Source organism: Cannabis sativa, chromosome 1 (genome assembly GCF_029168945.1).
Source record: "Cannabis sativa cultivar Pink pepper isolate KNU-18-1 chromosome 1, ASM2916894v1, whole genome shotgun sequence".
NCBI classification, from domain to species: domain Eukaryota; kingdom Viridiplantae; phylum Streptophyta; class Magnoliopsida; order Rosales; family Cannabaceae; genus Cannabis; species Cannabis sativa.
In genome coordinates this window covers 39,282,255-39,298,997 of record NC_083601.1, presented here as the reverse complement: position 1 = coordinate 39,298,997, position 16,743 = coordinate 39,282,255, and the positions used below count along the sequence as shown (strand labels likewise).

General features: G+C 35.8%; 1 protein-coding gene across 1 annotated transcript; it reads right to left on the bottom strand.

Moving 5' to 3' along the window:
• LOC115707673 (protein MOTHER of FT and TFL1) lies at window positions 1-1,497 on the bottom strand. The gene is made up of 4 exons (XM_030635700.2): window positions 1,150-1,497; window positions 1,014-1,075; window positions 861-901; window positions 1-743 (listed from the first exon to the last, which is right to left on the bottom strand). The coding sequence occupies exons 1-4, from the start codon at window positions 1,348-1,350 to the stop codon at window positions 520-522; spliced, it is 528 nt and encodes a 175-aa protein (XP_030491560.1). The 5' UTR covers window positions 1,351-1,497; the 3' UTR covers window positions 1-519.
• Window positions 1,498-16,743: the final 15,246 nt, after the last annotated feature.

Sequence of the window (16,743 nt, the reverse complement as noted above, 5' to 3'; positions counted from 1 at the left end):
TTTGTTTAAAGAAAAATGTTCTCATGATTTATTTAAGGCCTTATGTCACCCCACCATCCTTATTAACTTTTGCTATTTGTCTTAACAGATTTGTCACCAAAAGAGAACTCTTTTTCATTTCACATCGTGTAAAAGGAATTATAACCCTTTGTAACTAGTCTATTAATACACTATACTTGAAATAATTTAATTAACGCATTTGACCATTCTGAAGCTGGCAAATATAGTGCTACGTCATCCTAAAGAAAGCAAAAGCAAAGTTTATCGAGTGATTAAAATGGTGCCCTTTGTCAACTTTTGTCATCTCAAGAAGATTCAAGATCCCAATTAAGCAAACTCGATCGATCCACTAAAATTAATAACAAAACATTTTACTACTAGCTAAGAAAATCAACTTAAAAAACCACTCCAATCAAGTAACAAAGTATGATCTGGTGATCAAACTCGTAAACCTATAATAAGTTATATATGAGGGAATGATAAGTTGAAACATAAGAGGTAGCGTGATGATCTCGATTCTCAACGTCTTTTAGTAGCAGGTTCCTTCTGTGAATGGAAATATAGTGCGGCAACTGGTGGCCCAAGGCCATAGTGGGCAGCAAATTGGCGAGTACTGAAGTTGCTACGAATCTCTGGTGCTGGGACTCCTGCCATGCTCCCTTCACTCTGCCTAAATAGCGCCAACACGTAGCGGTGAATACCAGTTGGTGGTTGGGGTCCCATGTATTCAACCAAATCTTTTCCTATATATATATTTAAATTCATCATTACCACTGTACGTGATTACGTTCCATTCACTTACTTTTTTTTTTTAATAAATTTGAATATTCTCATAATTATTATATAACAAAAGTTCAAACCTTTGGTGGCATCGAATCCTTCTGGAATATCTATAACAATCCTGAAATAATTAATAATCTTTATTACCAGTCACTATTTACGATAAATAAATAAGACCAACAATAGAATTAAGAAAACATTTTTGAGTGTGACTGAATATGTATTATCTATACCAATGGAGCCATTCTCTCAATGCTGGTTCACTAGGACTTGGAGCATCAGGATCCACCATCACCTATTAATCCAATTCGACAATCATTAATATATATTTATATAAAATAACAGACAGAGTATAAATAAAGTACGTACTAAGGTGTAGAGATTGGCTTGGTTCCGTGGACCGAGAATCTGGGCCTTGGGCTTGTCAACGGCGGCAGAGGGTTTGATCTCATACCCATTACTGATCTGTTTTGAACCATAATGGATAGTGAACTCAGTAGTTGGGTTAAACATGTCGACCACATCTCCTATCACTTTGCCTACCACAAGTGGCTCTATAGACCTGGCCATATCGGATATTACTGGACTTATCTCAGGTTTGTTATCACCTTTGAGGAGCAGAGCAGTAGCCGTACGCCTGTTCCTATTTGATTATATACACTTAAGTTTGAAGTTGAAGTGGTAAGTACTGGTACTTAAATCCAAAGTTTGGTCTTCTGATCGAGGAAAAAAACAGAGTGATTTATTATCTATTTATCCACGAAATCGCCACGTAGCTCAGTTGGATTGAGGGTGACACGTAGCGAGTCCACGATGTAAGTGCTGGTTGTACACGTGTTAGTCACCTGCACCTACGTCGGTTACTAATGCCCCCACTGAAGCCAACGGACTTTTTGATGTTGATGGGCATGGGCTTTTGTCTTTTTCAATTGACGAAATTGCCCTTTTTGACGACAACACGGCTGAGGAAAAAACAATAGCAAATGCAAAAGAGTAGCCGACGTACTCTTGTCTTTAGGGAGCAAAGGGTCTTTTTGGTGTGGAGTCTACCAATAAGAAGAGTCCTGATTAAATCGTTTAACGAAGTGAAGTGGGTGGTAGGTGAAACAAAAGCTGGAATGAAGTAATATGAATGTGAGAGCTTAGAATGGTTTCATTCACTTCGAATGAAAGATATTTTATGATTTTTCATTTAACAACAAATCATATAATTGATCATAGTAAGAGAATAACTGGAAATAATTAATTAATTTTCACTAAAACATAGATTTGACTGACTAAAGCTAAAGGGGGATGACATCGATTGAACGCGGCAACGTGGCGAGACGTACACAATGTGCTGCGCGTTTTGGTATAAGAGTGAAAACTGATGAGAATATGTGTCAAGGGCATTGTTATTGTTGATAGTGTTGCTTCACACTTTTAGATATATCAATTTATGATTGATTAGATTAAATTGAATAAAATAATAATATTAACAAAAAAAATACTAGACATTATAATACCTTTTAATATTTTCATCTGTCAATTAGTCAAAATATAAGTTAAATATTATTCTTAACCATTTCAAAAATAAATAAATAAATACATTATCCACAACATACTTTTATATTATTAAGAGTAATTTGCAGTGAATCTCTTTTATCTTTTAATTTATTTATACTTAATTCTCTTTTTTTTTTTTGACAATATTTTTTAAGTTTATTTTTTTTTAAATTTGACACGTCAACTAAATATTACCGTTAAATATCAATTGAACGACCACTATATGTACTTATATATATCACAGTAAAATTTTAAAATCATTACAGTAGTAATCCAATTACTATTTAACGATAATATCTAATTGACACCTTAAATTTATAAAAATAACATAAACTTAGGAGATTTTACCGCAAAAACCAGAAATTCCTCAATTATTAATTATGTTTTTATATAAAAGGAACCAACTCAAATTTATCATTTTCCCATCTTTCCAAATGCTAATATACTCTTTTTTTTTTCTTTTTCTTTCTTACAATCATCATACTTCTCTAAAAAGTCCTCACAAAGGAGGAGAGTATAATCATTACACTTCTCTAAAAAGTATTCACAGTTACAAAAAAGGAGGGTGATTCTAGAAATTGTTATTAGGCATTGTTATTAAGATATTTTAAAAGTTATTAAATTAAAAAAAAAATGCTGAAAGGCATTAGTGTCAAGCACTCTCCTACGTGTTAATATTGTATATTGTTATTAGTCTAATTAAGTATCAGATCCCATATAATTTAATATAATAATTTTTAGAGAGTATCACTAGCCAATCGTAAGGCGACACATCTTAAGGATGCTAGGCACTACTGGTGTCCAATAACAATTAGCAATACTTTAAATTAAATTAAATGGGATAATACAATTTCTCAACTTTCAGCCCAAAAGCTAAAATAATTGCAATACGCTCTTTTGAAATTGCGTAGCAGGAGAGACAATCATATTTCTCATTTTAAACCCCTACATATGCTTTATAGTTTATACTACATGCACACCTAAAATAATAAAAAAAAAAAAGGATTGGCCGAAAACTCCTTAATAATAGTATCAATCAGATTGAGAAGATTTTTCAAACCAGCATATATTCAAAGATACATCTCATAAACATGAAAGTTGTAAAAACAAAATAACATATAATTACCAATTTTTTGGTGCAAAATCATTGTATATATAATAAACAATATAAAAGAAATAAAAATACACAAATTTAATACACATTTTTCAAATGCATGTGTCAACAAATAAAAAATCTAAAAAGTTCCTTCAAACTCTTGTGGAAATAATATAAGTTGCCGTTTGGTAACAATTTTATTTTCTAAATTTTTAATCACAAAATGAGTAAAATTTTGTTTTTAAAATTTTTTTGTTTTTAAAAAACAAAAATACGTTGTGTAACTACTTTTGTTTTTCAATTTTAAAAACAGAAAACAAAAATGTGTTCTGTAAAGTTCATTTTTATATTCAAATTTTGATTTTATTTACGTCGGGTCTATAGGTCCGAGGTCAGATTCGAGTTCAGGTTAGAGGTCGGGTTAAGCGCCACAAACCGCGGGGGTATTTGGGTCCGAGTCTAATCGAAGTGCAAAATATTGATTAAGAAAAAAAATTGTTTAAAAAAATTGAAAGTGATTTTTTTTGTTTTTAAAATTTTGATTCTCAATTAAAAAATTAAAAAGTAAAAACAATTTTATAAAACATATTTTTAAAAAATATTTTCACGTTTTTACTTTTAAAAACAGAAAATTAATTAAAAAAGTATCACCAAACGCCATTATTTTTTATTATTATTTATTTATTTTTTTTTTTTTTGCTAATTGGAACATTTCATTAGCCAAAACAAAAACAATCAAACAAGTCTAGAGCGTGGAAAGTAACAAATAGTGCAACCTCCCTAAGAGAAGGAAACGAGTCACATTACAGGATGTCGCTCACTCAACAATATCATGAGTTGCAACGTTGGAGCTTTAGGAAATCAAAAATACTATTACAAAAGCAATCATCTAACAACTCAAACAAAGATAGAAAAACATTAGTAAGTGTTTAAACATGTGTTCTCCTAGCATCAATAGCCAACACCAATTCGCGGCAGTCAGAGTAGAAATTGGTGGACCTTCACCCACGGCTACAGCGCAGGCAAGAGAATGGCAAAGAGCAAGGGGCTTTGTCTCGAGAGGGGAAGACAACCTAACTTTAACTGAAAGAGCCTCAAAACGAAAACATATTTTCTACCCAAAACTGAAACAGCAAGAAAGGCCTCCCCACCATGAACCGCAGCATCAACAAACACATTGAAGTCACTGGAGCCTGGGGCGGGAGATGTTACCCTACCACCAACCTCAATCTGTTACAATAAGTCAGCAGACATCGTATGACGAAACTCTAAAACTCCATTCCTCACCTTTTGAAGAGTAACATTTGGGGCCTCCACCACTCCCTCATGAAACACTTATTCCGAGCCAACCATATGAGAAGATCATATCCATGCCCAAACGAAGTTGGTCGAGGCGAGAAAAATTATCAGCAATCTTCGGAACAAACCATTCATGTAATTTGGATCTATCTAACATTCCATTGCTCAAAAGAGAATTAATTTCTAAGCCAATTGTTTTACAGATCGAGAGAAGATTTCCAAGAAGATAGCCCCCTTGCTGAATCAAGGCTCTCAAAGAAATAATAGCTCGAGCTACTATCAAAGCTGAAGCATGGAGATTAAAGTTCCAAAAGGAGGATCCTCGTTTACATGGTACTTACCACGGAAAACATTACACCAGAGATCTTGATTTAAGATTTTAGTCTTTAGGCCAAGATATAACACTAATTCTTGTTTTTGTCTATGAAAGAATAAAAGAAAAATAAATACCAAGTGTATTAGGATAATAACAAATTGTAACACCTATAACTCTATAGTTTTTTTTTTTTTGTCAGCTTTTTAATTTTTTACTTTTATTATATAGGGTAAATACTATTTTGGACCTTATGTTTTATAAAAATTGCCAATTGGACTTTCTATTTGGTTAAATAATAAAATAGACCCTATATTTTCCAAAATAGTAAAAATAGGACCCTCAGCTCAATTTTTAATAATTTTATTTTTTAATAAGACCAACTTTAGGACAATTTCTAACACAATACTCAAAATGTAACCAGTTTCATCAAATTATTATTAAGTTTTATTTAATAAAAAATCAGTTCAGGATCCTATTTTACAATTTTAAAAAATATAGGGTCTATTTTATCATTTAATAAAATAAAAAATTTAATTGATAATTTTTGTGAAAGACAGAGTCTGAAATAATATTAATCCTATATAAATACATAAAAAAAAAAAAAAAGTCAATTCTTTTCCTTTAAAGAACATGTAAATATATATATACGTGTGTTTTTGTGGCAACATGTAAAATGATATTTTCATATAGGTACAAGGATTATTTTTTTTTATATATAAAATAATAAAATTTAGGGATAATTTCAAAAAAAAAATATATATATATACAAAAACTAAAACAAAAACAACAAAAAAAAAAAATATTACAAAAATACAATTTTTCTGAAGTTTGTAATTTTTTTTATGATTTTTTAGATTTTATTTACAAAAATACTGTATTTGGATGTATTTTTATATTATTTTTTTTTTTTTGAGAGAAAGGGAGCCCGCTAAAAAGAAAGAAAGTCCATTAAGTCGCAGGGGTCATCGCCTATCCAAACAGCAACTTCATCTAACCCTGTAGCCCAGTGAGCCAATTTGTCAGCCAAGGAATTTGCATTACGCTTGATGTGGGCTATTCGAGCAGCCGGGAAGAGAGATAAAGTTTCTTTGATTTGCGAAATGAGATCACCGAAAACTGAGAGGTCTTCCTTGTGATGGTGAAGGGCATCAGTGATGGATTTGCAATCCGTTTCAATGTCTTGAACTAAAAAGTGTTCTTCAATGCACCATCGAAGCAGGGAGAGGAGAGCCTTTGCTTCAAGGGTGGCAACCGGGCCCCCGCCATAGTAGGGCTGAGCGAGAGCGGCCACAACCAAACCTTCACTGTTTCTGATAACTCCACCAAAGCCCACTTTTCCGCCAGTCTTAGGAACCGCTGCATCAACATTGAGCTTGAGGAGGCCATGGGCAGGGGGAATCCAAGAAGAGGGGGCAAGAACTGAACGAGTGGGACCCATGAAGCTTGGAACTGATGAGGACGCATTATAATCTGCCAAGAAGCTCTGAGCCAGACTAGCAATGGCCTGGGGTTGGTCGCAAGGGAGGCCTTTGAGGGCTTTGTTCCTGTTAAACCAAATAAACCAAGCAATACACAGGAAAAGTTCTACATCTTTCTTGGGAAAGGATGTATGAACCATGTGAGCCAAATCATGAAATAAAATCTCTGATGAGCATGAAAATATATACGGATAAAAATGCGTACCTTTCCAGACTTTCCGGACACTCTGACAGTAGAACAAAGCGTGTGACACTGATTCTTCCTGGTTTCCACAACGATTACAACCCGGGGATTGTATGATTTTCCTAAAAGCTAGGTTTTGGGCAGCAGGGAGGGTCGAGTTTGTGGCTCGGAAGGCAAAATGTTTCACCTTGGCGGGGATGGAAAGGTGCCAAAGGGATTTCCACCAAGGCGAAGGGGTGGAGGAAGAAGGGATGTCCGGAGGGGAGGTTGAAGAGAAACTAAGATAATAGCCTGATCGAACAGTGTAAACCCCAGAATTTGAGGGTTCCCAAATCAAATCGTCCTGGGAGGGGGTGAGGGGAAGGGGAATGGAGAGGATAGCCTGGGTTATGTGGGGAGGGAAACAACTTTGAAGCTGAGAGGTATCCCAAGACATAGAAGGGGTGATGAAAGATGCGACCTTCTCCGGGACAGGGGTTAAGGGAGAAACCTGACGGAAACCAGGAATCCAATGATCCGAAATAGTGCATGTGTTCTGTCCATTTCCTATTTTTGAGATAAGACCCTTGCGAAGCAACTCTTTTCCCCAGCAAATGCTACGCCAAACAAAAGAAGGAGAATGCCCCGTTGAACTGCTAAGGAAGGAGGTCTGAGAGAAATATCGAGCAGATAAGATTTTGGACACCGTTGAGTTTGGCTGTTTGAGAATGCGCCAGGCTTGCTTGGCCAGCATAGCCTGATTAAAATGGACCAGAGAACGGAAACCCAGCCCACCATTCTTTTTGGAATTGCAAAGTTTTTTCCAGCTTTGCCAGTGGGTTTTGGGACGATTATTGTCATTAGAACCCCACCAAAAATTGGCCATGATGGATTCGAGAGAGCGACACGTAGCCACAGGGAGGCGGAAACAAGCCATGCTGTAAGTAGGGATGGCTTGGATGACCGATTTAAGAAGGGTCTCCTTGCCCCCTTTAGAGAAGACTTTATTTCGCCAATTGTGGAGATGGCCCCAGACTTTATCATGAAGATAGTGGAACAGTTGTTTCTTCGTTCGGCCAATGTGTTGAGGAAGACCCAGGTATTTCTCAAAAGAAAGGCGCACAGGAATCCTCAAAAAATCAGAGATCAAGGTTTGGTCTCGCAACTCCACATTAGGAGAAAAATACAAGGAAGATTTTTGGAAGTTAACTTTTTGCCCAGTGGCCCTTTCATAAACTTCGAGTACCTCTTTGATGGCGTTGCAAGAGTTGATAGAAGCCTGACAGAAAAGGAAACTGTCATCCGCAAAAAGCAGGTGAGAAATGGCCGGGGCCCTCCTGGCGACTTTAATGCCAGGGAGGGAGTTATCTCTTTCTTTCTGGCGCAGGAGAGAGGAGAAGCCTTCTGCACAGAGGAGAAAGAGATAAGGAGAGAGAGGATCACCCTGACGAATACCTCTGGACGGGGAAACATTACCTAAAATCCTACCATTAAGATTGAATTTGAAAGAAGCCGTGGAGATGCAGGAGAGCACCAAATGGGCAAAGTGGGCAGGGAATTGGAATTTTCGAAGGATAGCATCAATAAAGGTCCATTCCACTCTGTCAAAAGCTTTGGCCATATCAAGTTTGACCGCCATCCAACCTTTTTTGCCCCTAGTCTTGAGTTTTATAGAATGCGCTACCTCCTGAGCAATAATAATGTTGTCCGAAATGAGTCTATCAGGGAGGAAAGCACTTTGGTTGGGAGAGATCAAGTTGTTGAGAACGAGCTTCAGCCGATTTGCAATAGTCTTTGATATAACTTTGTAGATGGTATTGCAGAGGCTAATGGGACGATACTCAGAAAGTGTGGTTGGTTGTTTTACTTTGGGAATGAGAGTGATGAGGGTTGTGTTGAGAGGGGTAATGTCCCCGTTCTCATTGAGAAAGTCTGCCGCCGCTTTGAGAACATCATTCTTGACCGAGGACCAATTAGCTTTGTAAAAATTAGAATTAAAACCATCAGGTCCGGGGGCTTTATCAGGGGGAAGCTGGAAAAAAGCTTTTTCAATTTCCTCCAAAGAGAAATCCTCAGCCAGAAAGGATTTATCTATCTCGGAAAGGGAAATTTCAATTCCTTCCAAAGCCTTAGCCACAGCTTCCGCCGAGGGATTCGATGATGTAAAGAGATGGTGAAAATGGGATTCCATCTCACGGATTATGCTCTCTTCATCAGAGACGACTCCGCCGTTGGCCAAGTGAAGCTGATGGATTTTGTTAGTTTTCTTTCTGTGAGAGGCATAGCGGTGGAAGAATTTGGTGTTCTTGTCCCCCTGAGCTAACCATTGGGTCCGCGCACGCTGCTTCCAATAGGTTTCTTCTTTGTAGAGAAGTGAGTCTAACCTAGATTGGAGCTCTTTAATGTTCCGAATAGTGTTGTCGTCCCAAATGTGAGCAGAGCGGGCTATTTCGAGGTGCTTCTCAAGCTCGCTGATGTGCTTTTTAAAATTAAAATCCTTTTTGTGGTTCCAGTTATTGAGGTGTTGAGCACAAGCGTTTTGGGTAGCAACCAAATTGTGAATGGGTTCATTCTGGTTTGGGAGTCTAGTCCAAGACTGGTCTAAAACATGATTCCAATTTGGGTCCTGCAGCCAAACGTTCTCGAAGTGAAACCGCTTATTTTTAATTTTGGGACGGGCACCTGAGGGGTTGGAGGTGACAAGTTCAAGAGCTCGATGGTCAGAGCCGTAGAAACCCAAATGAGCAAGGGTAGCATCAGGAAAATTGTCAGTCCAAGGGTTATTAACGATACCCCAGTCCAGACGCTCTTGAATGTTCCTTGGGGAGGCGACATTATTGTTCCACGTGAGCAAGGGGCCAGACGGGTCAAGAGGAGAGAGGTTAAAAGAGTCAAGGAGCTGTCTGAAGTCAGAGGAAGGGCCCCTATCAGGATTTCCCCCTTGCTTATCCTGGGAAAAAAGGAATGCATTAAAGTCCCCAATGATAAGCCACGGGTCCCGAGAGTTATCCCTACCAATTCTGTTCAGGATATTCCAAGTGTGGGCCTTAAGAGAGTCAAACGGAGAACCATAAAAACAAGTAAGATGGAAAAACACGTTGGAAACAGTACACGAAACATAGCAATCAAAATGGCTAATAGATTGAGAAAGTAAAGTGATAGTTACATCATTTGACCAAAATAAAAGCAAGCCCCCACTTCTACCAATCCTAGGTATTTCTAAACCCGAGTCAAAATGGAGCTTGTGCTTTAAATTGTCTACAGCATTCTTAGCAAGCCTAGATTCCATAATAAATAAGATAGTAGGATTACAAAAAGAAACTAAACGGGAGAGATTACGGAATGCACGGTCACTCCCTAACCCTCGTGCATTCCAACTGACAAGCTTCATGGTGGCGGGCAGGCCTGCTCAGTGGCAAGGCCTGCGTTTCCAGAAGAAATTTCAGTGGCCTGTGGGTTGTCAGAGCGGGAGCGTTTGATTTGGTGACGAAGCTCTCCATTGACCACTTCAGTTTGCCTTTTGAATTTGTCCTTTGAATCGGGCTTATTCCTTTTCCTTGAAGCTTTTGATCCCGAAGGGGTAGCAAATCCCGGTTGGTAGGTGAGGTTCATGGCTTCAAGCCTCTTGCTTGTGTCAAGGAGAGGGATGTTCTCGGGTAAGGGTACATGGCAGTGTTTTTGGCTTGTGGAATTGGAGCCACTTGAATGTTGGGAGGTGACGACTTGGTTCGGTGTGGAGGTTGGGGAGGCTTTTTGGACGCTAGAGTTGCTCATAGTAGCATTCATGAGGGCGGTGTATGTCGGTGTAATTGTCTCGAGAGTATTTTGAGGATGGTTGTGGGTTGGTGCATTGTTTGTGGGATCGGGTTGGTTCCATTGTGGGAAGTTTTGTGGGAGGGTGGATGGGCCAGATTTGAAGAGTCCCACTTGTTGTGTTTGGCCATGAGAAGGGTTGATGTCTTGGGAGCCATAAGTGGGAAACGGAGGCATGATCTCCGGGGGAGCAACACAAACCGCACTAGCCGGGTTGGAAGTCATGAAGGGCGCTACCGGAGGATTGGCAAAGTTCAGCTGTTCATGACATAACATAGCGTTAGTAGAAACTTTTACTTTGCCCGTAATGGTTTTGATGTCATACCTGAGCTCCGGGGGAAAGGGAGCTTCATCACAAGCTTTCATATAGTCCATGCAGCCTTTGTTGTAGCTATGTCCCATTCGGCCACAGAAGAAACAAATGTCAGGAAGATTCTCATATTTTAGCTCTAGCCAGACAACTTTGTTGATACCCGAGAAATGGATGGGTAGGCCCCGAGGGAGGGGTTGTGCGACATCAAACATAACTCTAAGCCTAAAATATGGTCCCCAAGTTTCACGAAGGGAAGGCTTGTAGAGTTCCAACATATGGCCGAGTGAAGAGGAGACAAGAGCCGCCAACTCTTCGGAACGTTTGAGAAAAGGAGTATTGAAAACTTGAACCCAAAGGGGGATTTTGAGTAAGCTATCCCCATTGAGAACATCCAAAGAGTTCGGGATGTCCATAAGGATAGCTTGGTTGAGATAGGTCCAAGGTTGTTGTAACAAAACCCGACGCCTATCTCCATCACAACCAAACTCAACAAGGAAAAGGCCATGAGGGCGCTCGGTAATGATCACAGGATTCCTAGAGATATGATTCCAATTCTTTGTCATTTTTTCGATAAAATTCTTCCGATTGTAGGACTTGACAGTGAGCACTTTAACAACAAGAAAAGGAGGCGTGTGTTGAGGCTCGGTTTCAGGGGTATTTGCAGGAGTGTGATCATGGAGGGTTTGGATAGTGCATTCAGTTTCTGTTAAGTTGAGAGCAACAGAGAGAGAGGAGGTTAGATCATCCATTGAGCAGACAAAAAGAGTGTGAAGTAAGACACAAAACAGAGAAAAACCAAGCTGTGATTGCAAAGAAATTGTCTTTAGAGAGGTGTGGAAAAAGTTTGGAAAGCAAATAGACCAATAGATGCACGGGTAAGTGAGGATGGACGAATGAGGGATTTTGAGAATGGTAACAGACGCTGGGGATAACAAAACTAAAGCTAATTTACTGGCAGAGAGAGTATAAAGATAAGTAATATATAAGACACACTTAACTATGTTGAAAATCTTACAGGGAAGAAAGAACAATAATAGGCAAGTGATATGAGAGTGTAGATAGGAGTAGGAAGACACTATAACTATATTAGACCACAGAGAGGGATTTTGGTAGTGAATAATTACTTGGGTGATTAAGGCGTATAGGGGAAAGGCAAGACTAAGATATATACTATAGATAACATGCAAAAGAACCAGGTACGTAAAGCTTTGAAGGGAGTGAGGGATGTGTGAGACAAGGTTGTATGTTGAAGACCTGCTTATTTGTACAGCTATAAATAGAAATTTTCCAACAAAGTAAATACAAAACACAGCAGTAGTAGTCCCATCGGCGATAATTAATGTGGAGTAGAGTTGCTTCGTAAGGGTATTGAATTTAAGACTGAGCAGAACACATTTACAGATAGAATTTAATGTGGATTTTGAACTCAAATTGGCAAAAAGGATTAACTCCCTTCTGTCAACTGATTTGAGAGGTTTCTCACTACCCCAAATCCATTTGAAGGTACGAATTGCAGGGTACAATTTAATGGGAAGGCCAAAAATATACCTAAATTGCTCAATAAAAAACCAATTTCTCTGAGCAGATTTGACAGTGAATAGGAGAATATGTAAGGGAAAATCAATACCTGTGAGGAGATCATTTAATCCTGTTCTGGTCGCTGAGTTCGGAGGGAGGCCGGAGTAAATGTTGATTCGACTGGGGTGGTTGGGTTTCTGCAGGGGAGAACGGCTCGCTTGGCTTGGGTGGGTCGAGCTGTTCTGCGTCTCAGTGGAAGAGGAGTCGGAGCCACCGCGATCAAACAATCTGGGGCTTGGCATCGGTTTCACCGTGTGGAAACTGGGATGAATCGAGTGTGAACACGCCTGAGAAGATGAAAGACCTTCGTTCATACTGGGAGGGTCGAGAGAAAAGTCTGGAAGTAAAAAATAATTGAGTAATTTCCACGTATATTTACAATTTCACCCTATAGTTTTTATGTATAATGAATGTCTGTATTTTTATATTATTCTCTTGTTATATATTGTTAATTTTTCATTATTTGTATATTATTTTTTATGTTGCTTTGTTTTTTATATTATTTTTTTCTTTTTTTTGTTAAATTCATGTAGTTTTCTTGTTATTTTTTTATATTTTTATAAAATACTGTAAAATTATGATAAAAAAAATGAACGTAAAACTGTAAAATTTTTACAAAAATGGATGTTTCATGTAATTATTCCTAAGATTTAACTATTAAAGGTAGTAGATGCTGAAACTCTTCCTAAAGGCCCACAACGTATTTACTAGTTACTAGATTTAAATGGGCTGAAGCTTAATCGGCAAGCTGCACTTTTTTAGCTGACAAACTGGGCCAATACACTCTAATACTTCATAATTCATTCATGCGGTACTTCTAGTCGCCCACTATTACTAAAATACAACAATATCGAAATCTAACATCTTTAGGTGTACAAGATATCTTCATTTTTTAAAATTAAAAAAAAAATTGTAATATGTGTAAACCGCTCATACAGTCATACTACACTTGTGGTGCAAGTGCAGTTTAGAAAATTACTTAAAATGTATATGCAAGTGATACAAAATGTTTGCAAAACACCAAACTGTCCGCTGCACAATCACCTCTAGAATCAAGATTCCAACATCCTATTCCTAATTATTAATAGAGTAAATTACTTTTACTCAATCTCATAGTCATAGTTTGTAACTTTGGTTCAAAATAGTTACCTAAAACCAGATTTAAATTAAAATATTTTGAACAAATTTAAGAATTACAAAGTCAAGAAAAAGTACTTCCAAAACATATAATCATTTTTTTTTAACAAAGAATCTTTTGAGTAAATATGAAGAGTCTAAAATGGTATCATACGAATTTTGTTTTAAATCTCTTATATTTATTTGAATGCATCCTCAGTACCTAAACATCATGTATATATATGGCCGGCCTATTGTTAATGATACATTGTTGATATACACTACGTTTAAATATATAGTTTGATAGGCTAGCAAGACCGGAGTTGTGCTTACACGAAACAGACACGAGTCCGAGAGGCACGAGCACGATCCGATAACAAAAATTATGTGTTAATTTAGGCACGACATGGCATGACATGAAAAGTATTAGACTTAGGCACGACACGACACAAAAAATATGAGTTTATGTACGATAAGGCAAGGCAAGTCTGAAAGCATGACACGTGATAAGTCGGTATTTTTTCTTATAAATATAACCAATTTATGTATTAATATTCTTAAATTGATTTTTCAAAATATTGATTAGTGTGATTATAATTTATTAGACTATTTTAAAGACTAATCATGCATTTGGAGTCATTAATTTGGATAGATTTTAGCACATTTTAATGAAAAATAGTGGAAGTCAAGGAGCTCGATTTTACAAGGCAAAACTTATTGTAAATTTCGACGACCTTGGAAGCAGATTGAACATGAAAATTTTAGATCTCGTTCTTAGCTTTCCGGAACATCTTCAATCATCCAATTCTGAGTTGTATTGAAGAAGTCATGACCAATATACAAATCTGAACACGCGACAAAAAATTTCGGCAACAAGTCATGGCCGCGGCGAGCACTTCCCTTCGCTGCGAGAGCATGATTCTAATTTTTTTTTCAAATTTTATCTTTCTTTTTTTTAAATCATAGGATTTTTAGGAGTATTTATAGGACTTATAGGGTTCGTTTTTAGCAACTTTTAGACTGCATTTTTGAGGAAGAAACCCATAACAAATGGAGAAGAGGGAGATTACATCACTAATTATTCATCAAGTTCTTTTCTTTCCCCAAATTTCTTTAATTTTTAATTAATTATGATTATGTTTATGATTATAGTTGTGATTGTAGAGTAGTTTCTTTTTAGTCAAGCGTAAGTTATTTCAAAATCCTAAAACATGAATTTTTGATTGTTAATAATGGATGTTATTATTGATTTCTCTCATATTAAATTGTTTCTATTCTTGAATATTGTGAATTCTTATTAGGTGTACAACTAATTAAGATTTTTCATTATTATACTATTATCTTAGAATTACTTCTCACCTAATAGTTTAGGATTTTAAATAAAGTGATAATTTACAATTATAATAGTAATGTCAAATGTATCATTGATTGTGATGAAAAATAGAATCTAAGTTAAATGAATTATATGCTCTATTGATTTGTTAAATAAATTAACTTATCTCCATAGAAATTAATAATTTTCTTAGTTTAAATAGATTGCATGTTTCGTGGATCTATTGCTTAATAAAAAAGATTTAATTATTAAGCATTTCACCTTGATGATTAATTGTAATAGGAAGATTCGAAAAATTGATTGCTTAGCGCTTTTTGTGGAGTTAATAATTTAATTGGGAAATCAGAATAATTTTTATTATTATTGATATTGAATGATTGTTGAGGGTGAAGATTGACTCTTAACTATTTCTTAATAGCGTAATATCTTTATTTGCATTCTAGTTTATTGTTTAATCTTTATATAATTATAAGAACTCATTTTTTAATTCTTGTTACTAATTTATGAATGATAATTTGATAATAGTTCTCGTGGAATCGACCTGTAATTTACTGTTATATTGAAATAATTGGTAATATAAAAATAAAAATTAGTAAATTTATTGTGGTAAACAAATATGTAAGCACGAATAGATTACTCGAAAGCATAATACATTAAGAAGCCCAATAATTTGATAATATCAATATTATTTATCAATTAACATGATTGTAATATTCAAATTATAATAATTATAATTATTTTTTATATAATTGTGTGCAACTATTATTGAAAAAGATATAAAATTTATTAAAACTATAAAGTACATATATTTTAGTATTTAGCTCATTGTAATAAAAATACAAAAATATAGAACACAAATTTGAGCCCGTATAAAAAAATAAGTTGATCTATTTGAGAAAAAAGGTTCTCCGAATAAAATATGATACAAAATTACTGGACTTACGGGCCGTATCGAGCCTACCATATAAAATTGTTGTACCATACGACACAACTCATATTTTTCTAGGGATAAGTGCAAAAATACCACTTTTATTAATCAATTAATCAAATTTACCTCTAATTTTATATTTAATTGAAACATACCTCTTTTTATATGTATTGTACCTAAAATACTCTGACATAAGAGAGTCACATGGAGAGTATCTTGAAGTGACAGGGACAAAATTGGTACAATGTTTAAAAAAAAGAGGTAAAAATGATAGACTTTAAAAAAGAGGGTAAAAATAAAAGAAGACAAAAAGAGTATAGAGTGTAATTTCTTCATTTTTCTATGACTGTACGTCACAACTTTTATATTAAAAAGCCCAAAAAAAAACATAAGTGAGGCTAGCACAACAAATACATATTTACAGATATCGGAGGACCAAGTCACAAATGGGTGTTAGAGAGAATATTGTTTACACCATGTTGACGAACCAATAAAGATATACTTATATATCAAACTTAAAAGTTTTGTAAATTAATTTTCCCTATAGAAATATAACACTATAGAGTTCAGATCTTATAATTAAAAAGGCCTGAAATAAAATAATAAAAAATTAATGTATGATAAATTTATAAAAGAGAGTGCTGAAGGTGCATCTCTCGTAGAGTATTCATACATAAGTTCTCATATATTAAACATGTAATCAAATTTTATAGTACGTAAATTGCTCTATTTATAATGCTATTTCTGTATATGTATTGATGTATATTAGTTATTTAATTTCTTCATACTATTTTTAATAATTATTGGATAAAATAGAACGAGCAGCTCTGGCATCATATATGACTGCGACAACTATATATCTAATAAATGGTGTGAAAATTAATCTGCGTCACAATCACGAAGTCTTCGTACTGGACCTACTAACGTAAGGAAAAGTCTGTCGATTTAGAACATTAATTTCATATATATAGCATATTATTAGCAT